At 38.9% G+C, this 26,713-nt stretch overlaps 1 protein-coding gene across 4 annotated transcripts in view; it reads right to left on the bottom strand.

The window, feature by feature from the left end:
• WDR7 (WD repeat domain 7) overlaps positions 1-26,713 on the bottom strand; it is a 344,145-nt gene that overhangs the window by 199,538 nt on the left and 117,894 nt on the right. For all 4 annotated transcript variants that reach the window (XM_063453929.1, XM_063453930.1, XM_063453931.1 and 1 more), the window contains 2 exons: positions 17,762-17,885; positions 6,172-6,285 (listed from right to left, as the gene is read on the bottom strand). In XM_063453929.1, the coding sequence (XP_063309999.1) occupies positions 6,172-6,285; positions 17,762-17,885 (238 nt within the window). The remainder of the gene's footprint in view (positions 1-6,171; positions 6,286-17,761; positions 17,886-26,713) is intronic.

Below are 26,713 nucleotides of genomic sequence, written 5' to 3'. Positions count from 1 at the left end.
TTGAAAGAATTCTGTGGGAATTTTTTCATTAACTTCTGGACTCTAGGGCTGTATTTAATACATTGAAAAACATTGCCGTGGGTGGATCTCTGGAACTTAAAGGGTAAATAAGATACACAGAGACACAATTAATTAGCCATACTCTCAGACATTGAATGCAGCACACACACAGTCAAGCTCATTAGTATGCCATATAAACACCAACATATTCCGGAGCACTTTACAGCTGGTGGAGAAACCAGTTGTTTCAACAAGAGCAGTTGGACAAACGGTGGTGATAAGCCTGTTCACAATGTGTTTACAGTCTACAAGGAGTGTGTATACAATATATTCCATACAAAGTACACAAAGGTGTGAGTATGAGCAGAGGACAGTCTTTTGCAAAAAGGTTAGATGGGATATGCTTATTTACTAGAGAGTATAAATCAATAGGGCAGTCAACAAATCAACAAGTTGAATCTCCATGATGAAGGTTTACATTACTGCATGCTATTGTCCACTGAATTAAAGTAAGAGTTATCAGTAAATCATGGTAATGGTATAATATGCAATTAGTTCCAAAATATTGGTCCTCAAAACATGCCAAGAGACCAGGATTTTGGCATTTCCCAGATTTGTTGACAGTACCTAAACCATTGGAATGTCTTGTGGAATGGGCTACGGACCACTATAAGCCAGGACAACTGACTACGCTAATAATATACAAATGCATGACGTTAATGGAATAATGGTTTGTGTGATCAGAGTACTACCAGTCAGGAGGTTTAAATTGAGCACTATAAATTTTGTAAAGCACTGCAAAATTAGTTGGCGCTAAATAAATGACAATACTAATAACCATTTCATTCTATTACTTATAGTGCCTGCAGGCACCTGGCACTGTCACTCCACTTAGTGTTAACCCATTTTCCAGCTGTTTTGCACTGGGTAAGAGTCACCAATCACCCACAGCCTGCCCCCTGGGGTAGGGCTAAGAATTACACTCTTTAGCCATACCAATTCATACCAGTAATGGGTACTGTGATCGTCTTCACAGCCGCTCATTGCTGCTCAGATTGATACTTCCTCAGCATTCTGACCAGCACAGAAGGGATAGCTGTTGGGGACACCTGTTTAGCATTAAACCATTAAAAACAGTTTATCACTGATTCAGCTCAACATCTGGGGTTTTACGATTTACATAAAATCTGATTAAAGATTTTATGTAACTCTGAAAAATAAAATAAAGATTTTATTTGATTGTTTCAAACAAATCCTAGAGTGCTATCCCATTTTTCTGTGTGTGTTTGTGGATATATAAAAACAATTATTTGAAATGGAAACAAATCATTTAAATCACATCCACTGCGCACAAAAAAATGGTTAAAAAGAGAAAATAGGCTAGGATTCCCTTTTCTTCCTAGTGATCTGTGGGAATTGCCAACAAAAGCCACAATGACTGTTTCTTCCAATTCCTTGTTTGTAAATAAAGCCTCGCTGTTCAGTCTCGCTTTGATCAATGTCTGGATAACACTGTGAGCGTGTTTGGGTGTTTAATGCAGGCATACACCATGTACTGATTTCTCTAAGTCCAACTTGACCCAAAGGACATGGTTTGCGGGTCTTAAACAAAGGTCATCAGGGTTATTTTGCTTGTAAATTATCCATGATCTGTTGCTTAGTCATCATTTTTTTTCCTGAAATACATAATTCTTTTCCATCCTGATTGATAGTGCCATTTCATTACTTAAGAGGCAAATACCAACATCTCTATTAGTATCTAATGATCTCAAATATATTAGCATAAGACATACAAGCAAGCCAAATAAATGCATTTAGAACTCTTAATATGAACTGTCCTAACATTGAAGATAAAAACTGAATATAAAGCTGGTGAATGGAAAATTGCCAGCATAATTTTAATGCTTTAACATTGGCTGAATAATTTCAAAACAACTTATATTTCCAAGAAAGTTCTGTAAAATGTCAATAGATGCTCGATTTTAATATAAATGTATCACACACACAAACTGATCAAAAGTTCAAAAGAAATGCACCACAAGCGTGTTCCAATTGCTGATAAAACGTTGCCACATTCACCTGATCATGGAAGTTCGGAAATAGGGTTAAATGTTCAAAGATATATCCTACATAGGTCAAACTCTGCACATTCCACATTCTGTGGACTGCAGCTACTATCATTCTCACCCAGAGGTGATGGTAGCTGGGGATTATAGAATTTGCCGTCTATGATATATGGACCATGTTAGGTTGGTAATGAAAATAGACATTGTACAAGCCAATGAAGATAGGGGCGAAGTTAGGGGTACACTGAGTTATAGTGGTACTCTGGAACCTCCATTGGGCACTCACTACTGTATGGAACCAATGCAAAACAGCATTCATAAAAGGATACATTTTGCAGATTTACTTTCCCATAAAAAAAAAAAAAGATAAAATAATGATGTAAATAAAATAAAATATAACAAAAAGTAACCAAAAGAAAACAATGAATGTCTTGTTTGCAAAGGACCAGGTGCAAATCCACCTAGTGTTTATAGAAAAGTAAAATTGCTCACTAAAAAGCAAAATGTTAAAATTTGTACCTTTCAATTTCCATTGGAATTCCTTAACCCTTTCACTACCAAGCATGTTTTGTTTGGGGTAAAACAAACATACACAGCTAAAACATTTAGCAAATTCATGCGATAAACAACTGGAAAATGGATAACATTCTAGATTTTTCTTTTACACATTACAGAGAAAACAATTGCACATTCACTGCCATCACAAGTATAAAATTATACAATTAAAAATACAAAATGTAATTTAAAAAATATGAACAGTTTTTAATGGCACAGTTAGAACTAATCGTTATGTATTGGCTGGCTCTAAAGTTTTATTTTACAATTTGAATTGCAATATTTTTTCTCATAGCACCTGGCGGGTAGCAACCATAGACTAGTGGGGAAGAAGACAAGAAAAGAGATGAAGCCTTGAGACCAAACATTGATGGTGTCTAAAGTTTAGCATCTACTCTCAGATGTATGGACAGGAAATGGAGTAGGACAAGAATATGATCGTGTTCGACTATATAAATGTCAGAAACATTAGTTGCAAAAATCGAGGAGGCATCTTGCTTACAAATCTGTAATCTTTTAATCAATGTGTATGGCAATTGTATTTATGAACAGGCTCACTTTGGTACCAACTGCTGAACCCATTCGATACTAACTTGAAAGCTCAAGATGGCAAATTTTGTTCCCTCCAAGGTCACCTTAAACTTTCAACATTTTATGAGGTCCTTTCTTTGTATTTGTATTGTGAGGACTGGGAGGAGTCCTATCTTTTTTCTACAGTTTAAAAGAATAGTGTATAGGTAAACAATTTATACCTTCACACTGTGCGCCTTTCCACTGAATTATAAGGGTGAAAAATCTATATTGTAAATAATATAACTTCCACTGATCTGGGTTACCATAATAGCTATGATAACATCAGCGGATTATTAAATTACGTTCAAGAGTATGTGCTAACTACCAGTACTTAGAATCCAGTTTTTTGGGAAACACTAAACAAAAAAATCTATATACAACACACACTTACACAAATACACATGTAGGAAAACGGTTAACAAAACGTTCCATAGGGGAATGAAACCTTTGTATGTCGTCGTACATGACATTCCCCCACAGTAGAGACTAGTATGCTAGCGAATATTTGGATACAGGATTCGCTCTTGTATAGTGAACACTCGGCTTAGGCCACGTTTGTACTGTCCACATTTATACTGGAGCCACTACTTGCTTTTATTCCACTACTTTAGCACGTTTTACACCCGGGTTGAGTAAATCCAACTTTTACCAAAGTACCTATACCTGGTGCGGATGTGTACTATGGTCAATGCTGCTGTCCGGGAGTAGCGGGAGTCTGAGTGCAGGACTTATATTTGTGTATTAGTATTTGCTTTTGTATCACCCAGCTATGTTACAATGCTGCCACCCATCCCATGTGTTCTCTATTAAGGGTTAATACGTATGAAGAGATTTAGAAAAATACCCCTCTGTCTCATTAGAGATATATTTGCCTAAAGCTGAACAAAGCAAAGTGAATTGTTAGTGTAGGCCCCACCTAAGAGGTTTGCCTTGACAGGGCAGGTGGGCTTACATCTAATTGCCATTGGAGTGAAGCTAAAAACCTCCATTTATTTAAATATGCATAGGGATTTGGAATAGTGTGAACATAATTTTTTTTTTTTGTATGTATGTATTGGGGCTGATGTGAACTATAGTCATTGCTGCCGCCCTGGATTAGTGGGACTCTGAGCGCAGGACTTATTTTTGTGTATTTGTATATGATTTTCTCTGTCTCTTAATAATTGCCTTAGATATTATTGATTACCGTATATACTCGAGTATAAGTCGAGTTTTTCGGCACATTTTTTGTGCTGAAAAACCCCAACTCGACTTATAATCAAGTCAATGTCTGTATTATAGCAACTTACATTGCCATAATACAGACAAGGGGCTGTTGGGGGCTGGCAGAGAGCGTTTTACTTACCTTTCCTGCAGCTCCTGTCAGCTCCCTTCTCCTCCGCGCCGGTCCGGTCAGCTCCCCTGTCAGCTCCCCTGTCAGCTCCCCTGTCAGCTCCCCTGTCAGCTCCCCTGTCAGCTCCGCGCGGTCGCGAGACTTACACTGGGAGCTGACAGGGGAGCTGACCGGACCGGCGCGGAGGAGAAGGGAGCTGACAGGAGCTGCAGGAAAGGTAAGTAAACGCTCTCTGCCAGCCCCCTCCTACACAGTGCACACCACTGGACCACCAGGGAGTGAGAGCCCCCCTCCCTGCCATGTATCAAGCAGGGAGGGGCGGGACAAAAAAAATAAATAAAAATATAAATAATAAAATAAAATAATAATAAAAAATTATTACTAATAAAACAAAAAAATTGTTATATTAAAATAATAATAATTAAAAAATAATAATAAAAATGCCCACCCCCCACCAAGGCTCTGCATCACACACACTGCATTCATACACACACACACTGCATTCATTATATACACACACTGTAAATAAATATTCAATTAATATATATTTTTTTAGGATCTAATTTAATTTAGAAATTTACCAGTAGCTGCTGCATTTCCCACCCTAGTTTTATACTCGAGTCAATAAGTTTTCCCAGTTTTTTGGGGTAAAATTAGGGGCCTCGACTTATATTCGGGTCGGCTTATACTCTAGTATATACGGTATTAAAACATTATTGTGATATACAAACCCCTGACTTTGTGTTTTGGAATCTACAAATGGAATCAACAAAAAGAGTTAAAACAAATTGACATTGCATAATGACCAGAAAAGTGAGGTGTTTCACTTTAGACTAAAATGGGGGAAATTTTTTTTATTAAAAAGTTATAAAAAGTGTTACTATTTTTACAGCAATACATCCAAGAAGAGTTAACATTTTAGACAGGAAAAAAGGAAAGAAAACAATACAAATAATGATGGCTTTGCTATTGTCTAGGGAGATCATTAGACTCCTAGAAGTTCGCCATTTCCCACAGGAGGAGTATTAAATCCTTTTAAGAAAACAAGCTTGTTACGTGCATCTCGGTTGCATTGAAACAAAGCATTATAGCATGGCAATGCAGATGACTGTATCAACAGGATGAAATTGACATTTGTCATCTCTTCCATAAAGCCTGTATTTTTTTTTTTCAGGACAATAATGGCAAATGTTGGTACTGCAGATGTTTTAGAGCTATTTTTCTTGATTAGACAGTGTGTCACTGCGGAGGATTATGGAATACATTTCTTATGATGCTCAGTCAAAGTTTACCAGCCCTGCTTTAAGACACAATCTTTATTACTTATACAATATATTTGTTTATTTCTACACACAGCACAAATAATAATAAATTATTAATAATAAAAATACAAAGTTACACCCCTACAAAAGAAAAGCAAAAAAAAAAACACAAAAAAACAAGGAAACATTTAATTTGATTCTATGAACAGAAATCTTTTTAACTCAGGCGATACAATGGCACTTCTTTCACTGACTTCTACGGGACAATGCTATATATTTACAAGTAATTAATTGATCTTGGTTAATAAAATCAAGCCCATTATTACAAGGTATAAATAAAAAAAATCATATCTTGTCATAAGTAAACAAAATTGTTAATTACCTGCTGTGATATCATCATCCACAAGATCATGCTCTTCCTCTTGAACTTTGACTTCTGACCCCACTGAGTCGGGGCTTGCACTGCCCGTCTGAATAGATTCTGTGGTCACACCAGCTGAAACGAATCAAATTAAAGAGAGACAATAAATAAAAATAATGAGGATTTCAATAAGGCACAAACAAATTTTTTTTAGAAATTACAAACAATATAATTGAAAATAAACATATATAAAAAGATATTTGAGAGGATAACATCAATTAATTGTTCAAGGATAATTATTTTTTTTTACTTTATTTAATATTAACAATTGCCTTAAAAACAATAGTGTTTCTATTTGTCATACTCCAATCTCAGTGGAGGTCAATTATCTTGGGGCTGTGTACATTTATTATAAATGTATGTTTGGATGATGAGGGTATTTTGGATAAACTCTTCCTGGACAGCAGCTGTTACTCATACATACTTAATACATATTACTTATAGAGCTTACAGCAGCGTTTTTTTGCACGCTAGGCGCAAATAATGGCAGAAGGAATAGTCAACAAACGGATTTCTGCCAACAGCAAATGTTTAAGGTCTTTTTTTCTTTTGTAAATCTATATTGTATTTTGCATAGTGGTTTCTATGTAAATTACTTTGGAGGAAGGATAAAATAGAATATGCAGGAAATGAATGAAAAATCCATTTGATTTTGCCACAGTGTTCTGCTAAAGAAATATAGCATACATTTATCTGTTTAAGTTATTGCATTAGAATATACTTATTAGACTTGCAGCCATGTCTGGCTTAAAGTGTATAAAAATGAATCACTATTTTAAATTAAGCAAGTAATCAAAATGAATTGGTAAAAAGAAGGCATTTGCTGGAAATGTCACCTCTACAAAAAAAAACCAAGCTGACAAGACATTACAAATGTATCAAAGAAAAAAAAATCTAAAGAAAAACAATATACTGGCCACTACACATCAGATTATCGGATTCACAACTACTCAGCAACAAAAAGTATACCTTTTAAAATGTAAACTACCTTTTTAGTTATAATGCTTTAAAACATAGCCTGCTTACAAGGTTCCTACATTGTCTTGGTTTCTGAGCATGTAGGCATAACAGAGATTCTGCTGTGTCCAGTAGCTACAGGTAAGTACACAATGGAAGCTCTAAGTTATTGTTCTCATGTTGTCCAACCACTACTCTCTTCAAATGCTCTAAAATAACTTGTGTTTTGTTCCAGTGGCCTATGGCACACACAGAGATAGGAAAATTGCTGGATTTTTTGTTTTTCTACATCAAATTCAAATGACAATTTTGGAAAATAAACAGCTCTGCACTCTTGTAGTCTAACTGAAGTTAACCGTAATGTGCAAACAAAAAAAAACATATAGTAAACACATATACAAACACTAGTGTTCAAAAGTTTGAGATCTCTTAAAATATATCTAAAAAAAATAATAATAATAATAAATTTAAAAAATACAACGTAAACCGTGGGTGTCCAAACTTTTGGTTTCCCTGGGCCGCATTGAGTGCAGAGAAATTGTCTTGGGTCACACGACAAATATATAATATAGTTAATGTGTATAAAGAATACAATTCTAAAAGTCCTTTTCTTAATTTTGATATTTGAATTGTTTAGTAGATAACTCCCTTATTTGTTACTCTAAACTTAACCACAGATACACACACACACATACAATCCCAGACCCACACTCACACATACAATCACAGACCTATACACACACACAAATGGACCTCTCCCTGGTGGCCAGTCGTTGGCACTGGAATCTCTGTGGTCTTCCTGCACAGGTCCCTCGCACGACCAATAGCGAAGCCGATGCCTGGATGAAGTTATATCCCAGCTGTGGGCTCACTACAGGGAACTTGAAGGTGCTGTGCACGAAGAGCACAGTAATTAATAGGCTCCCTGGCCTGTGCATTACAAGTGGCTCATGGCCGTGCGCGGTTGGACATGCCTGATATAAACAAACATTGTTAATGTTGTAAATAACTATTGTACTGAAAACAACTGATTTTTTTTAAATGTAATATCTACATGGACATAGATCAGAGAGTGCGATGCAGTACTACAGAGGATGTTTTACTCCTGTGTTCCTGTCAGTTATAGTAAACCTGATTATACAGTAAATGTTCAATTATAAAGCAAGGTTGTATGTAACTACTGGCCTATATAAGCAGTCAGGACCATAACAAGGCCAGTTATCAGAAACCACCTGTTCTGTGTTAGAGTGGCAAATGCAAATTCATCATTAGAAAATCCTTTAGCAAGTATGTTGGCACAGTTGAAAACTGTGGCGAGGATTAGAAAAGTATATTGTTCAACTGTCCTCAATTACACTAGTTGACTATTTGGAGCATCTGTAATCAGGGGTATGGAAAGTGGTAGCCCAATCTACTTGTCTGTCACAACAATATACGTTTCATGAAACAAAATTTCAGGATTATGCTTAAACATACATTGACATTGGTAGGGTTAATCGCCAATCTCTGAATTTTTCCGGATTAAATCTGAAAGAAAAGACTGAGGCCAAAACAGTGGTTTGGGAAAAATACTCCAACTCAGCTATAGTCATAACAGACTATTTCTTCTATTTGGATGTAATGTGCAAAAATGTGGCCTTTATTGTCCGCCCTCTGTCCTCCCCTATATTGTGTTTGTTGCGTTTCGGCTAGGTGTAATGTTTCAGATGTAATGTGTTTCGGCTGGGTGCACTATGTGTGGTGTGTGCTAGCTAGCATGTATGTGGTGTGTACTGACAATTTGTGCAGGCTGTATGGTGTGAGTGTGGGCTGTATAGCGTGTGCCGTCTGTGTGTAGTGTGGTGTGCACTAGATCTCCTACTCTCACTAGATCTTAAGCCAAATCTTCCAGGCTCCAACACGCCTCTTTACACCGGCCTCAGACCACGACATCCATAAGTCTGCAAGAGAATAGAGCTTACACTTCCTGCCCCAAACAATGTCCTTCCTCTTGCAGTCTGCCGTTTGCAAGCAGCAGGGCTTAACACCTAAATAAACTGCCTAACCAATCCCTGGAACGGCAAGCGCGGTGGGTCAGGTGATACAAATTCCACATCCCTCAGCAATTGTGGGTTTGTCTGTAGACTCAAGATGACCAGAAACAAAGAACGTTCTTCTAAAACCTGTCAGTCTACTCTTCTGAGAAATAAAGGTGGTACATTGGGAGATTTATACAGTGCAAAAATAATTTTTAGTAAGGAAGGCTATCAACTTTATTTTGCAACATCATGCCAGTACCAGTGACATTTGATTGGAGCCAATTCCCTCCTACATGAGGACAATGACGAAAAATCGCAACACCAAACTCTGCAAGAACTATTTAGGGAAGAAGAATACAGCTGGTATTATTTATTTAATGGATTGACCAGCACAGTCATCAGAACTCAACCCTACTGAGGTGTTGTGGCAGCAGCTTGACCATATGGTAAGTAAGAAGTGCTCATCAAGCCAATCCAACTTGCGGGAGGTGCTTCAGGAAGCGTGGGGTGAAATTGACATCTAGAATTCCAAAGGTCTGCAAAACTGTAATTGCAACACATGGAAGACAATTATTATTTCTAACCTTGTAAACTCATTTTACGTATGTTTTCTTAGAAAATAAGAAAACTGAGAAGAGAGAAAATATGCCCGTGAAATAAAGAAATAACATCAAACATAGAATTCCTATTATTAGACTTTTCAGCTGGTTTCATTTTCATAACTTACTTTAAAAGTTTGTATCACCTTCTCTGTAAATTGAACGTTAATGACATACAGGATGCTCCTGTAGGGTCTAGCAAGCTATTAACAGAACAGGAGATAAGAAATTCTAAATGAAAAAATAATTTGCATTAAAGGAAGGAGATGACTCTTTACAGGAAGCGTTTAGGAAGGCTATGTAAGTCACATGCAGGGAGGTGTGAGTTGGGGCTGCATAAACAAAGTGATTTAACTTCTAAATGGAAGAGAAATTAGCAGTGAGACTGCAGGGGCATGATATACACACCAAAACAGCTTAATTAAGCTAAAGTTGCTTTGGTTCCTACAGCGTCCCATTAATAGAAAAAGAACAACTTTGCATATTTTACAGGTACTTTTTGTCCCAAAGAAGACAGACTCACAGACTCGTTATTATACAACTTCCTCAGGGAAATGCTCAAATTAATAAAACAATATAAAATTATTCTTTTCCATCTTTTAAACTCTCTCCTTGATTTTGATAGGATAAGTTTTCTCCCGTATAAGGGTTATTAACTATAGCTGCCCTCCATTCCAATTGAATGGAACTCTGGCATTTATCTCCTGCTGGTGGATTCTCTCCTACTCCACTTACATAAACCAGCATCCATTGATTCGAGTGATTAACGTTAGCACATTATGTGGACAGTGCCCGACAAGTTGGTACCATCAATAGGAAACACTAAAGTTCTACATTGTGTTTTCTTTAATACATAAAAATACTACATAGTCAATCACTCACGTCACCACTTTTTCGAGGCTGCCAAGGCATAACAGATTCCACCAATATATTCAATGTTGAGGAGAAACTAATAACTATGCAAATTATGTGAAGGTGCACCAGTACTAAAAATTCTGGTAAATGTCAATAAGTGCACATAATTCCATCACAGATTACCAAACGCGTGTACACGACCAAACAAATCAATTCCACTGTGGTTCCTGCACTTTTGTTGTAACAAGACATTGCTCTTGCTTTGGTTTTAAGAGGTTCCACTTTAGATATAATTAAATTAAATTGCAGACACTATAGTGCAATTGCCCAAATTGTCTTTAATTTCCAAACCAATCAAGGCTCTAACTTCAAGGTGTTGACAAAACAAAAAAACAAAAACAATAGTCGTTAATACTTTTCCAGACAACTGCGTCTTTACTGTTTTGAATTACATCTTAGCCAAAAAATAGCCTTACCTAATTAAGATATATTCATCAGATATCTGTGAAAATATATTTTTTTTTACTTTAAAAAGTTGGAATAAAAAAAAAAAAAAAAAAGTGAACTAGAAATTTTCTAATAAAAAGCACACCCCATGTTTGGTTGTGTAGAAATCTCACTAGTGACAGGTGCCACATAAAAATAAAAAATAAACATTTCTTAGGGTTCTGTAAAAAAAAAAAAAAAAAATACTGTTATTTTTATTTATTAATTTTTTTATAGTATCAAATCACAAGTCTCTACTATTTCTGGTTTTCTCTATTCGCCATACAGTCACCCAGAATAATCACATTTACTCTTTTTATTTTTTATGTGCAAAGATAACGCATAAATAAAACAACTGCAAAAATATAATTATTTCCACAAACTATCAGGAAAAGTTATGGGTGTTAGACACGTCTGACATTTTCAATAACTGTAAATAACAGAGAGGATCTTATGATTCAACCTCCTTGGTATTCTTCTACCAATAAAAATAAAAACAATTCTACAAGTCTTCTATCAACACTCAATACAGACTACTATTTACAGTCACTATAGCGTCCCTAATGTGAAAAACAAACAAAATTATTAATTTCTGCATGTCACAGCACATGGTATTTATACAAAAGAATAAGTATAATTCTGAGCAGTGAGTAGTTATATAAGTTACAACTTTGTAGCCCAAACCAGTTAATTCCACGAGAATTGATATGTAATTATGATTGCCAATCTTTATCACATAACATGTTATCAGTCAACAACGGTTTGTCCAAAAATGGGTGCAAACCCATTATAGAAATCAAGATGATATCCGTGGCCATTCAGAACTTTGTAGAAAATTATAATTTAATACTCATAAATCATTCATGTCAAAGGGATCACAGTCCCATTATTCTGATGCGTTTCAATAGCACTTTTAAGATAATAAGATCTATGAAAAGAGACATACACCTTACGTCAAATATTTAAAGGAGCACTATAGGGTCAGGAACACAAAAATGTATTTCTGACCCTATAGGGTTAAAACCACCATCTAGCCCCCATGTCCCCCTCATGCCTCCCTAAAATGAGTAAAATCTTACTTGTATTCAAGTCTGAAGCCGTTGACTTGACCCTGTTTCCTTTAGACCTGCCCACTGCCTGTTGACATCAGCAGAAGTGGTAGCCTAATCCAATCACAATGCTTCCCCGTAGGATTGGCTAAGACTGAGAAAGAGGCAGATCAGGTGCAGAGCCAGCATGATTCAATCACAGCCCTGGCCAATCAGCATCTCCTCATAGAGATGAACTGAATCAATGAATCTCTATGAGAAAAGTTCAGTGTCTGCATTCAGAGGGAGGAGACACTGAATGTTTGGATGCATTTTAGGCAGCCATGACCCAGGAAGGATATCTAACAGCCATCTAAGGAGTGGCCAGTGAAGTTATCACTAGACTGTAATGTAAACACTGCATTTTCTCTGAAAAGGCAGTGTTTACAGCAAAAAGCCTAAAGGTAATGATTCTACTCACCAGAACAAATTCAATAAGCTACAGTTGTTCTGGTGACTATAGTGTCCCTTTAAGTTTTGTTGGTGACATTCCAGCAAAATAAATGCTATCGCCACAAGACTCTTGGATCTAAAACAATAAAAAAAAAACAGAAAACACTTTTCTAACAATTAAAGGAATGCTCTAAGTACCAAAACACCTTCCCTGGATGAGACTCACACAGCCTCCTTACACATTTCCTGAAAAAGAGCTCAACTTCTTAATTTCCTTAATCGCACAGCAGTGTTTTATTTAGTATTTATTTGACCCTTTTCTATTGTGTGCAACAGTCTCCTGTGTGTAATTAAAATTTAAATTACAGAAGGAAAAAAGAACTTCAAAAGCTCTTCCACATCAGAACCAATGTGGTACAGGCGTGTGCCTAGTGGATTGTGGTTGTCTACTAACAGACTGGAATTCCTGATGTGGATCAATCATGTTACTCTTTCTCAGTTTTTGAGAGTGGTGATCGCGGTACACATAGAAGTTCTGTAGATCTCTGCCATGTTCCTGGATGATCTTGCATAGACAGAGATCCTATAAATAAATGCTGCACTAGGTAATGTTACGGAAAAGGAGTCCACTGCAGTTTGGAACTTCCTTTCTGAGGAAAGTGATGGTCCTCCTGGCAGGTATAATCACAAGTAAAGGAACTCGATCACTCAAGCGGGAGTTCTTTTACTTGTGTTTACACCTTCAAACAGTTGATCATTCGAAACCCAATTTCTTTTGCATGGTTACAGTGTGGGTATTCTTCTACAACCAGCTTTTGATTTTGGGAGTCCCGGGTGCATCTGGTAGCCATGCCACCTTGTGGCACAGTAAAACGAGACGGTGAAAAAGCATGTCTTCAGAAACCAAACCTTCTGTTCCTTTATTAATCTGTTACAATACTTCATGTCACTAATGCCTATAATTCTATATCCTGATCAACTTGGCAAGTCCTTCCACTGGATGAGTCAGATGTCTAGTGCTGTCTGATGTCCAAGCACACATTGAGAAGAGAACAGCCCTAGTGCAGCATGCAAACTCTGCTTAAATAGCTGCAGGGTTGTTTCTTCATATAATACCTGTATGCATGAAAGGTTATTACCTGAAAATCATGATTGTTAAGGAGATGATGCAAACACACAGGCAGACTGGCAGCTCATAGGTTAACGTAGTTCCAACTCCAAGGAAGTTGACAAAAGGTTTCCAAACCAACTATTCCTATTCAATATTTGGGCATGGCCCTCATTACCTACAGTTCCTGTATGTCATACATGTTTTATTAGAATTAGAGGTTTGCCTTGTTTACATATTGTACAGCGCTACAGAATATGTTGGTGCTATATAATTCATTGAAATTTTATTTATACATATAAACTTCCTATGTTTCAGATATTAACGCAAACCGCAGACACAGCCTGCCATTCTCCAATTGCACTCCAGAGGATATGAGCAATGACTATTTGTATTGTGGTCTTTTAAAAATGACTTGTGTCATACCCTGATCAATGCAATTTCAGATCCGTTTCAGCACTTGTTTTTCCTGATAAATTAAAGAGGAATTGGAATATAATGTTCTTTTTTTGGCAGGACTAAAAATAATTTAACATGTGCATAACTATGACTAATAACGTTGAGCTAAGGGATTTTACAAAAGGTGATTTCTTTGGTTTATTATAAATCCAATATGTCCTTCTCAATTCAAACACAGTAGCTAAAAGCCAAGTGTAAAATAATGCACATAAAAAGAAAAATAACAAGAGATGTGCCACAAAAACACTAAAAGAAAATTATTTTAAAGGGAAGTTGTATTTTGCAGCAAATTCTTGGGTGGTGCATTTTTTTGTATATTTGGGGGGGGGGGGGATATTTATATATAAAAAAGGTATTACAAAATACAACTGTTGTATATATATATATATATACAACAGTTGTATTTTGTAATACCTTTTTTATTGGACTAACAGAATTTTTTTATGACAAGCTTTCGGGAGAACCTCCCTTTCTCAAGTCTAAATCATTTCTGAGCAAGTTGACACATAGAATTCAAAGTTGAGTTGTGATACAGGGGTTAAAAGGACATGTGACATGTGCAGACACAGGTTTCATAGAAAATAGACACCATTCTCGCAGAGGGTCTTAAATATCTTGTGTGAAGATCACAGAGTGAGGTGGGAGAGAGAGAAAAAAAAACAAAAAAAAACAAGCAAACAGTGCAGAAGATTTTGTTAGAAGGGTATAGTAAAAACAAAATAATTACTTATATTAAGAATGCATGAATTCCCATACAAGAATTACAGGATATGCATGAAGGACTATATCCAGCATATATATATATATATATATATATATACACACACACACACACACACACACACACACACGTAGTGTATATGTACACGTATACACAAGCACAAACAATATACATAAGTAAATACAACAATTTACGTATAAATACAACCGAATATACACACACACACACACACACACACACACACAAAGGATGTGGTAGGTTTTGTAAGTATTCTCGGTAAGAAGGGGGTGAATTTATAGGAAAGAGATCTGAATAGTCAGTGACCGGTACTGCTTCACATTCCCTGCAATGCCTATGACAGACAGACTGCCTGCCTCACATTAATTCACTTCACACCACTTCTATCGATCCATGGCCAGTTCCCTAGCTTCTCTCCACACATTGCCTGTCTGGCTGCTTGCATCCACATCAGCACATACACACAAAGGCCAGAGAAAGATAACCTTTCATTTTATATTAAAGGCACAGCGGCCATTTTCCACCCACGTATCTAGAGGTAAAACTAAAGGAAAAAAAAAACAAAAAAACAGAACGTGCCAGCCTGTCTGCCTGCTGGACATTTGTACTCCTGAGAATTCAGAAAACCTCCACTTGAAGTCTATGAAATGGTAATTTTAACATCCCAGCTAAAATAAGCTAAATTAAACAAAAGGAGGGATTAGATGAACAGGGGAAAAAGATTAGGTTAAAGGAAATTTGGATAGTTTTTTCTGCTCTTTTTTCCCCTCACTAAATATAGTACAAAGTTGGAAAGAAAAGGCGCTAAAATTAAATTACAGACATTAATATACATATCGCAGGGATCTATGTTTGTCTAGGAATGCTCATTAGGATTATGTAAACATTACAAATGCATTTACATGTAGAGAGGTCAGTTGTAGATAGATAGCAACAGATCAAACCAGGAAAAAACTGCAGACAAGACTGGTCATCCTCAATGTCTGGAAGTTCTACATCAAATCGGAATGATGAGAGCCTAGTTCAGTACGTTTTGACTAAGCGGTAAATTCATCTTTCAAGTCTACTTATTTTGGCCTAGATTTTAAAAACTACTCATTATAGTACGTGCCTGAAAGCTTGGCACATGACCTGTTAGCAAAGTGGGTACCAACTTGTTGCCGTGCGCCTAGTGGTTATTAGTGCAGAAGTGAACTGTGACTCTGAAGCTATAATTGCACTTTATGGTGTCCCTATGGGTCTGTCATGAGGGTGGAAAGGCCTGAAGGTCCAGCCAGACCCAAGATCCGAACCAGCACTGCTAAGCTTCAATAGAACTATTGCAGCTATTCAGACACCAACTCCTCTTTCTTCAAATATGTCACAAATTTAATTAAAACAATTAGGCTTCAGGGCCAAATGATTGCCCCAGCTAGCAGGAATTAAAATGCAGCTAAACATACCTTTATAAGGCTGCATAGCTATGTTTTGGGCAAATTATTTTAGTTACACTTCTATCATTTTAAGCCATTCTAGAAAGTGGATGTACCAGACAGGGTCTGTGGAAAAGGGTCAATTCTATTTTAAAGCTGGATTATTAAGTGTAAATACTTTAAAAAAAAAAGAATATCAGTTTTCTGAGGTTTCCATTTGTATATCCACAATAACTTATTGGCATACTAGTATACCAAACTTCAGAAGAAATAGCACCCTTTACCGTATATACAGGCAGAAAACCTATCTAACCTAAACATTTATTAGAGTAATCCAGAGCTTGACAATTTTGTTTGGAATCTAGGAGCCAGCTAAAAGTAAAAAGCCAGTTTTTTTTTTTTTTTTTTTTTTTTTTTTTTAAACTAGCAAAGTTTAATTTACGAGAAATATGCAAGTCGTAAAGGTACACTACAGTCACCAGAATCACTGTAGATTAATTTAGTGGTTACGGTCCTTATAGCCTTTTCAAAGTAAAAGCTGTATTTTTAGAGAAAAGGCCTCTAGTGACAGTCGCTCGGACGGCCACTAGAGAATGTTACCCATAGAGAACATGAGCAATATTGTGACCGAGAAACACACACACACACACCCTCTCTGACAGAGACACATACTGACAGAGGCTGTCAGTTTTTCTCACACACTCACAAATTTACATTTTAATTTTAATCCACCGGACCTACCATTGGGAGAGCTGAGTGGATCTTTCCCTGGGGACCAGTGGGGCTGCTCTCTCTTCCTGCAGCTCCACTCTGTTATGCTGGGGCCGAAAATACATCATATTCCGGGCTCCACTATACAGCGTTCCCTCAGTTGCCTTAGCTGACCACCGCAACGCTCCCTAGAGATTACATGGGGGGCAGCCTGGCTATAATGCTCCCTGAGCCAGCCGCCTCCATGCTCCCCAGGGCAGCTGGCTCCATTGTTTGTCAAGCCGGCCACTTTAGCTAAAGGGTTGACAAATCCCAGGTGCCTGGACAAAATTTCTAGTCGCCATGGCGACCTGGGATTTGTCGAGCCCTAGAGTAATCAATTTACCCCACACTCAAAGGCTATATAACAGGTGTTGACATATCAGCAATAAAGAAATAAAAACAAAACAAACTGTACTATACTAACTGAACTATGAATGCATTCCTTTAGAGTTCTAAAAAAAAAAAACATCATAAACAGGTATGCAACAGTGCATGTATGTGTATATAGATGTACACTGATTAGATACACAAAAGCGACAGATTCTGTTGACGTTGATAAATATTTTCACTTACTATATGAAATCAGATCCAAACAAAATATTTGTGAATGATATGACTAATTAGAAGCTCATTGGGCTAGTAACACAAACTGTGTTGGTGACAACATCAGCTTAATACACTTACGTGACATAATGGTGTCAACATATTGGGGCAAATATGATGCCCAGGAATCGATAGTTTCTTTGCGTCCAGTCTGTCCAATTCTCCTTAGTTCTGCTAGTAAAAGAGCTTGTGCTGCCTCTCTAACCTGAAACAAAAGGTTAAAAATAACAACACTAATGAATCGTTGCTTAAAAAGATAGTAAATATTCAAATTAAATGTATGCAATTAGGCCATATTTAGAGAAGACAAACAATATACATATATATTATTAGATTGCCTGCTTTACTTTTCACACTTTAGGAACAGGAAATAAAAAAAAAAAAGATAACCAATTCTTGTTTTAGAAAGGCATGTGGGCAGCCATTGGGATTTTCTGTTCACGGATCACGATTTGAATACCTCTTAGTATTTGACTCCTACAGAGGAACCTTAAAACACTTCACAAAACATATTCTAAGTGGAACTTGTAAATTATTACATATGAGCAGGGTGATGCTGGGTATAAATAATGCATTAGACTAACTACAGTACTATGTACCAAAATAGAAAAGAGAAAAACATATCCCTGTTTAGTTGTCACGGCACAGCCCGATCCCCTTTAAGAGACCTGGCTAAGTTTGAACTCACAGCTCCAGCATCCCAGTCAGGTTCTCTGCCGTGCTGTCCACCAGGGACAGTCTTCAGTTTCTGTTTGCATTATTCTTTTTTTTTTTTTTTTTAATTCTTTATTTTTGCGTGCTGCAAACCCACAATAGGTTTACCATATGCATAATAGCAGGTATTAACAGATTTCAACAAAGATTATACAATGCATGTGTCAGAGCTTAGCACAAATTTTTCTTCTAGTTATAACAAGCAGATAATCCTAGGTGGTGAGTAAGGTTTAGAATATGTGTAGTTAACGTATGAGATTGTGGTTTTGTTACCTAGGTCATGGGTCGGATGCGGAGGTGTGGCCCAGTGTGAGTGTTATCAGCGGGCTGGTCGTGGTTCTGGTTCCTTGCTTGGGTCAGTATTGGTTTGGTCAGGGCTGCCACCAGAAATTTTGGGGCCCCTGACACAGCCTACGGTCTGGGCCCCCCGGGGCCCGCCACCAAGTCAGTCCACATGACCCGCCCCAAGTCCGCCCACATGACCCGCCCCCAACTTAAGTCCACCCACAAGGATGAAGTGTGTGTGTACTGAATTTGTTTGTGTGTGTATAGTGGCTATAAAATGTGTGTAGTGGATACAAAGTGCGTGAGTAAAGTGGATACGCTGTTTATAGTGGATTCAGATTGTATGTTTGTCTAGTGGACAGAGTGTGTGTGTATAGTGAATGCAGAGTGTGTGTTTGTCTATTGGACAGTGTGTGTGTATAGTGAATGCAGAGTGTGTGTTTGTGTACTGGATGTAGTGTGTGTGTATAGTTAATGCAGAGTGTGTGTTTGTGTAGTGGAAGTAGTGTGTGTATAGTGGATAGAGTGTGTGTTTGTGTAGTGGAAGTAGTGTGTGTATAGTGGATAGAGTGTGTGTTTGTGTAGTGGAAGTAGTTTGTGTATAGTGAATGCAGTGTGTGTTTGTGTAGTAGATGCTGTGTGTGAGTAGTGGATTATGTGTGTAGTGAATGCAGTGTGTGTTTGTGTAGTGGATGATGTGTGTAGTGGATGCAGCTTGTGTGCTTGTGTAGTGGATGATGTGTGTGCTTGTGTAGTGGATGATGTGTGTGGTTGTGTAGTGGGTGATGTGTGTGATTGTGTAGTGGATGCAGTTAGTGTGGTTGTGTAGTGGATGATGTGTGTGGTTGTGTAGTGGATGCAGTGTGTGTTTATGTGGTGGATGATGTGTGTGGTTGTGTAGTGGATGCAGTTTGTGCATTTGTGCAGTGGATGATGTGTATGGTTGTGTAGTGGATGATGTGTATGGTTGTGTTGTGGATGCAGTTTGTGTGTTTATGTAGTGGATGATGTGTATGGTTGTGTAGTGGATGATGTGTAGGGTTGTGTAGTGGATGCAGTTTGTGTGTTTATGTAGTGGATGATGTGTAGTGGATGATGTGTGTGGTTGTGTAGGGGATGATGTGTATGGTTGTGTAGCGGATAATGTGTGTGGTTGTGTAGCGGATGATGTGTGTGGTTGTGTAGCGGATGATGTGTGTGGTTGTGTAGCGGATTATGTGTGGTTGTGTAGCGGATGATGTGTATGGTTGTGTAGCGGATGATGTGTGTGGTTGTGTAGCGGATGATGTGTGTGGTTGTGTAGCGGATGATGTGTGTGGTTGTGTAGTGGATTATGTGTGTGGTTGTGTAGTGGATGATGTGTGTGGTTGTGTAGTGGATGATGTGTGTGGTTGTGTAGTGGATGATGTGTGTGGTTGTGTAGTGGATGATGTGTGTGGTTGTGTAGTGGATGATGTGTGTGGTTGTGTAGTGGATGATGTGTATGGTTGTGTAGTGGATGCAGTTTGTGTGGTTGTGTAGTGGATGATGTGTATGGTTGTGTGGTGGATGATGTGTATGGTTGTGTGGTGGATGATGTGTATGGTTGTGTAGTGGATGCAGTTTGTGTGTTTATGTAGTGGATCATGTGTATGGTTGTGTAGTGGATGTTGTGTAGTGGATGATGTGTGTAGTTGTGTAGTGGATGATTTGTGTAGTTGTGTAGTGGATGATGTGTATGGTTGTGTAGTGGATGATGTGTATGGTTGTGTAGTGGATGATGTGTGTAGTTGTGTAGTGGATGATGTGTGTAGTTGTGTAGTGGATGATGTGTATGGTTGTGTAGTGGATGATGTGTATGGTTGTGTAGTGGATGCAGTTTGTGTGGTTGTGTAGTGGATGATGTGTATGGTTGTGTGGTGGATGATGTGTATGGTTGTGTGGTGGATGATGTGTATGGTTGTGTAGTGGATGCAGTTTGTGTGTTTATGTAGTGGATCATGTGTATGGTTGTGTAGTGGATGTTGTGTAGTGGATGATGTGTGTAGTTGTGTAGTGGATGATTTGTGTAGTTGTGTAGTGGATGATGTGTATGGTTGTGTAGTGGATGATGTGTATGGTTGTGTAGTGGATGATGTGTGTAGTTGTGTAGTGGATGATGTGTGTAGTTGTGTAGTGGATGATGTGTATGGTTGTGTAGTGGATGATGTGTATGGTTGTGTAGTGGATGCAGTTTGTCTGTTTGGTGTGTGTTGGATGTGTGACAAATGCTGCTGGGATTTTTTTTTTTGGTTGGGTTTGTTTGGTAGGCCCAGCTTCATTAGAAGTGCGGGTGCTTCAGTCCCCGAGGAGAGTTTGTGTGTGGTCCCTTTGTGGGTGACTAGTAAGGAGCGTGGGTTACCCCAGTGGCATGGTATCCCCGCTGAACGCAGCTGACTGGTGAGTTCACTGAGTGATTTTCTCCATTGGAGAGTGGTTTTGGTCCTGATAGAAGGTCAGTTGGGACTCTTCGAAATCCAGTGGAGTCTTGCCTTTGATCGCATTCATGATGTGCCCCTTGTCTTGGGGTAGGACACAGCGGACGATGACATCTCCTGCAAGCGTGGTGGCGGCTCTGGGAGGTGTTGGTAAGCGGTATATCCCCGCGAATGTGAGCTTCCTTGCCGTTGCGGGTGGTAGTAGTGATTGCATGAGTCTCCTAATATAGTGTGGTAGGTCCTCTTTGTTTACTTAGGCGGGTATGCCTCTGATTTTAATGTGATTGCAAGGGTTTTATCCTCTTGTGCTGCCACTTGTACTGTCAGGAGTTGGTGGCTGTGTGGCAGCTGGAGGAATGACTCCTTCAGCGTGGAGATTTCTCCCTGGATCATTCTAACTTCACTCTCTGTATTGACAACTTTCTCTGTGATCTGTTGCATGCTCGTTTTGAGCGCAGGTAAGTCTGCTGCCAGCAAGCGTTGTATGTCCTGCAGCATGGTTTGCAGTTGCTGCAGGTCCTGCTTGGTAGCCAGATCTGTGATTCCCTGCTGGGGTGTGGGTTTGGGCAGCGTGGTTTGTTTAGGTTGCATGGCCCCTTGTGTGACTCCCTGGGAGGTTTGATCTGTGGGGGTAGCCGTGTGTGGGAGGTCTGGGCCTTGTTCGGGCGCCATTTTGGCGGGTGCCTGTTGGAATAGGGTGCCTATGTCAGGCTGTGCTGTGGCAGTACCTTGCAGATCTTTGTGATCTGCGTCCCATCTCCATGCTTTCGTACTCTGAGTCCTGTTGCAGCTCTCACCCGGCGTTCCAGGCGTCCTCTCCACCCAACAGGTACTCCAGGCCACGGCTGCTCGGTGTGTAGTAGGCCCGAACTTTGCTTTTCGGCTTGGCCTGCCTTGGGGTATACCGGAAGGGCATCGGGTGATGCGGGATGGTCTCCCCTGTTCAGTGCTGTGGGTTTTGTGCCTGGATGGCATTTAGTTTTTGCGATATCGAGCGGATTGTGTTTGTATTTTCAGGAGCTGCCAGATATGGCATCTGGCCTGTTTTACTGCTAGGCTCTGCCCCCCTGTTTGCATTATTCTGCTTCCTGACCCCTTGCCTGGATTAAGCAGTGCTGATCCACCTGTAGCCCTTTTCCAATTAGGGTCAGCTGCATCTAATTTGCAGGCTGTAAAGCAGGCCCTGCCTGAAACCTAGCATCTGGTCATTTTTTTTTTATTATTTTTTTTTTACCCGTTTGGTGTTTCCTGCCCGATCTTTGCTTCACTACTGACTAATTTCCTGGACTCTGACCTCTACCTGATTTGCCGACTCCGTTATTCCGCTTCCAGCCCTGACTTCTGCTTCTCGTCTGACCCTGCCTTTGGATTTCCCCTTAATCTGTACTGCGCTTCTGGTTTGCCGCCTCCCTGTGCCATCTCCTGCAAATGGGCTTCAACTCCTGGTAAACTGTTACATAAGTCCCCAGGTGACTGTTACATTAGTACAGTCCTGAAATCCTAGAGCACAGTCACTTTAATTAAAGTCCTTATTGATAATGAAATTGCATGGCCAAGATGCACAGTCTACTTGTTCTGAAAATCTATTAATCTTGGGGTTGGAACAAACCATTTGTTCAAGCACATTTTAAGGGACACTATAGTCACCAGAACAACTAGAGCTTATTGTATTTGTTCTGGTGAGTAGATTATTCCCTTCAGGCTTTTTGCAGTAAACACTGTCTTTTCAAAGAAAAGCCAGTGTTTACATTACAACCTAGGGATAACTTCACTGGCCACTCCTCATATGGCTACTAGAGGTGCATCCTGGGGCAGTACTGCCATTCAGTGTCTCCACCCCATGCAGACACTGAACGTTCCTCATAGACATGCATTGACATGTGTTTGACTTCTGCTGGCTCTGCCCTTGATCTGCCTCCTTGACAGTCTCAGCCATTCATATGTGAAAGCATTGTGATTATCTCACAGAATCACTTCTGATGATGTCAGGCAAGCAGGCATATCAGGGGCAGCGGCAGCAGCTGCAGACTTGAATCAATAAGATTTTACTATATTTAGGGAAGCAAGGGGGGACCAGGGGGGCTAGATGGTGGTTTTAACACTATAGGGTCAGGAATACAGGTTTGTGTTCCTGACCCTATAGTGTTCCTTTAACTTTTAAAGAACATGAGATTAAATGCATTAGCTACTAAATGTTAAAACAGAAAAGACATAAAAAGTACCCGTCATGCTATACTTATTAACAGGGAGAAGGGCTAGTAGAATTGCTAGCAAACTTTTAGATTATGTCCCATAGATCTATTGTCCTTGCCCTCACCTGTCAATCATTTCTCAGTATAGAAAGTTATGCTGATGGCGCAGACCTCTAGGTAAAAATTAATTAAAGGGAGGAGTAGACTAAACCCCCCACAAGTTGTACTCCGTTCTGTAACAGAAACACACTGTGATTAGTGTGGTTATTCTTAAAAGAAAGAAGAGGGGAAAAAAAAGTATAGTAATGTAGTGACAGAAGTGACACTGAACTGGCACGAAGCCAACATCATTCAAAAGGTGCTCCCCATTTGATGAAGTTTTGGGTGTAAGACGTAGGTGTTATATTAGTGTTATGCCATGATATCTAGATGACTGCGATGGAGAAGATAACTGTTTCCTTAAAAATATCCAAAAGCAATTAAATGTATAATTTATCTTCATGATAAATTATATATTTATTGCTTAAGGAGATGTTATACGTAAATAAATGACAGGTTCATTTTAATATAAAGGAACACTCAAAATTAAAAATATATATAGTTTTAAAGTTACAGGCTTCCTTTTCTATTTTGTTATTTCTATATGGACTGATGAATGCAATAACCATTTCTGCCGCTCAGGAATAGTGGGACAGAGTTCACATGTGCTAGGAGTGCAACTAGCCCATGGCACAAAAGTGAGCATATCTCCGTATATGCAGAGTTTAAAGCAGAAATGCTGCACATACACATTCTTATCACTGTGTTAAAAAACAGAAGTGGTCATGGTAGTTGGAGTAAACCTTTTAAATTTCTCAGTGTGTTTGGCTAACTGTGTTTTTTTTTTTTTAAATAGTAAATTGATATGTATTGTTTGTCGAAGGGATCAGGATGAGTTTGATTCAGCATTGTGTAACACATAGGTCGTCAACCTGGTCCCTACCGCCCACTAGTGGGCGTTTTAGGATTTCAGGTGGGCGGTAGGGATTTCCAGGTTTTGACGACCTGACGACCGGGCGGGCGGGTGCGAGCCGGCGGTACCCCTGCGACTGGGTACCGCCGTGACAATTTGCGGCTCCGGCCCGCACGGCAAACCGCCGGGGCCGCATATGGAGGAGTCCATCGGGTGGCCCATGCTGTCAGGGCCACCCGATGGATGTGGATTGTGAGGGGGCCCGGTCAGCGCTGGGCGCTTTAACAGCGCGACCGGGCCCCTGTGAGGACATCGCAGAGCTGGTAGGAAGTGACTGCACGTCACTCCTCCCAGCTAACCCTGAGAGCCGCGCGGGAGGAAGACCAGGGAGTCAGAGTGGGAACTCTGACTCCCATCCACCTGAGCCACCACTGGACCCCAGGGAAAGTCACCCTCCTGAATCTAAAAGGTAGGAAACAGGAGGGTGACTTAAATATAATGTGTGTCTGTATATATGTGTGTATGTGTCTGTGTTCCTGTATGTGTCTTGTGTGTATGTGTCTGTGTTCCTGTATGTGTCGTGTGTGTGTGTGTGTCTGTATGTGTTGTGTGTGTCTGTATGTGTCGTGTGTGTGTGTGTGTGTATGTATGTGTCGTGTGTGTGTGTGTGTGTGTGTGTGTCGTGTGTGTCGTGTGTGTGTATGTATGTGTCGTGTGTGTGTGTGTGTGTGTATGTATGTGTCGTGTGTGTGTGTGTGTATGTATGTGTTGTGTGTGTGTGTATATGTGTGTGTATATGTGTGTCTGTATGTGTCGTGTATGTGTCGTGTATGTGTCGTGTATGTGTCGTGTATGTGTCGTGTATGTGTGTGTATATGTGTGTCTTGTACGTGTGTCTGTCTGTTATAGTGGACTATATAGTAAGTGGGCTACCTAGCTCAGCCTTCCTACTGGGCATTGCTACAAGGAAGGTTAAAAAATAGAAAAAAAGGGAAAAAAAAGTGGGGAGGGGAATTGAGGAGGGAGAGGAGATGAGCTGACGCACAAATGAGAAATCATATTATGCGCAAACAGAGAAGTCGTCTGAATATCACTGAAAGAGACCTTTGTTTGTTCCTTACGAAAATCGAACCAGATATCAAATATTTAGTCTCGCAGCATCAACCTCAAGGATCTCATTAATCACTAGTAAAGGTAATTTCAATTTACTTTATTGTTTTCTCATTAAACTTTATAAAGTTATAAACCTGCATTAAGTAGAAATAAAAAGATAAATGTACGTACATTTATTTTTTGTAAAACACCCTCCTTTCTAAAAAATATTCTGCATTTGCGCGAAAACTGGTGGGCGGTAAGGAAATTTTTTCAACCAAAAAGATGCATTAGTGGGCGGTAGGTAAAAAAAGGTTGACTACCACTGGTGTAACAGAATAAATGGGTTAGCAAGGCTGAGTGTGTTTTTTTTCCTCAGTGCTTTTTTAACAAGAATGTTTGCAAGAGGGAACTTGATTTGTTTTAAGTTTGTAACACAGAAATTAAGGTCAATTTTCTAACAAGGTAATAATTGTTATTTGTCAGATGGGAAGTGTGTAATTTTTTCTTGTAATAGAGTGTGATTTACAGTTCTGTAACAAGGTGAAAGTGTTGATTAAATAACTAAGCAACATTTTGTATCGTTTGTTAAAGGGGATAAGAGCTGCTCACTGTTTTGTTCTAAATATTTTGTTGCAGAGGATAGGTATGGTTTCATTGCATTGTAAAAAAAAGTTTATAAAAATAAAATGATTTATTTTTATTTTTTATTATTGGACTGTGCATTGGACTGTCTCATTAGCTGTTCTGGAACTACAATACCATTGATCTTTAGTAACACTTCACCATTCCATTTGCTGGATAAAGGTCATGGGAGTTACATTCCCTGTTATTCCCACGTGCTGAGTACTTTTAGCGTGAATTAGACAGCTGGTAAATAAAAACATGAGAACTACTATGAACAGAAGAAAAAGCTTAAATTTAAAAATGTTATATACACTTGACATTGTCAGCACAAATACACTCACAAAGTACCGTACAGTATCACACTCAAAAACCCATGGAATATAACAGTTTTACAGTGTATGCAACTGATTAAACGGATTTCTCTTTTTTCCTTTTCAACAAACAGCTAGATGGGGTAGCAACAGATTGGGGATGATCTCAATGAACCAATTAAAATGATTGGTCTTTTTTGGAGAAGAACATGACTTTGTTTTGGCACATGGAGATGTTCCCACAAGATAGCAAGGAGCTGATTTCCAATTAAGTTATCTAGTGGCCTAAATTCCATCCTTCCCAGACTTGCATCAATCTGAAGACAATGTTCTGCCACAGCAGAATAGGTGTGATGTTGATTTCATAAAGCTATTCAACACGTATGATTCTTGGGGTTAAACAT

This window comes from Pelobates fuscus, chromosome 5 (assembly GCF_036172605.1).
Source record: "Pelobates fuscus isolate aPelFus1 chromosome 5, aPelFus1.pri, whole genome shotgun sequence".
Classification (NCBI taxonomy): domain Eukaryota; kingdom Metazoa; phylum Chordata; class Amphibia; order Anura; family Pelobatidae; genus Pelobates; species Pelobates fuscus.
This window is presented reverse-complemented; position numbering and strand designations above follow the sequence as displayed.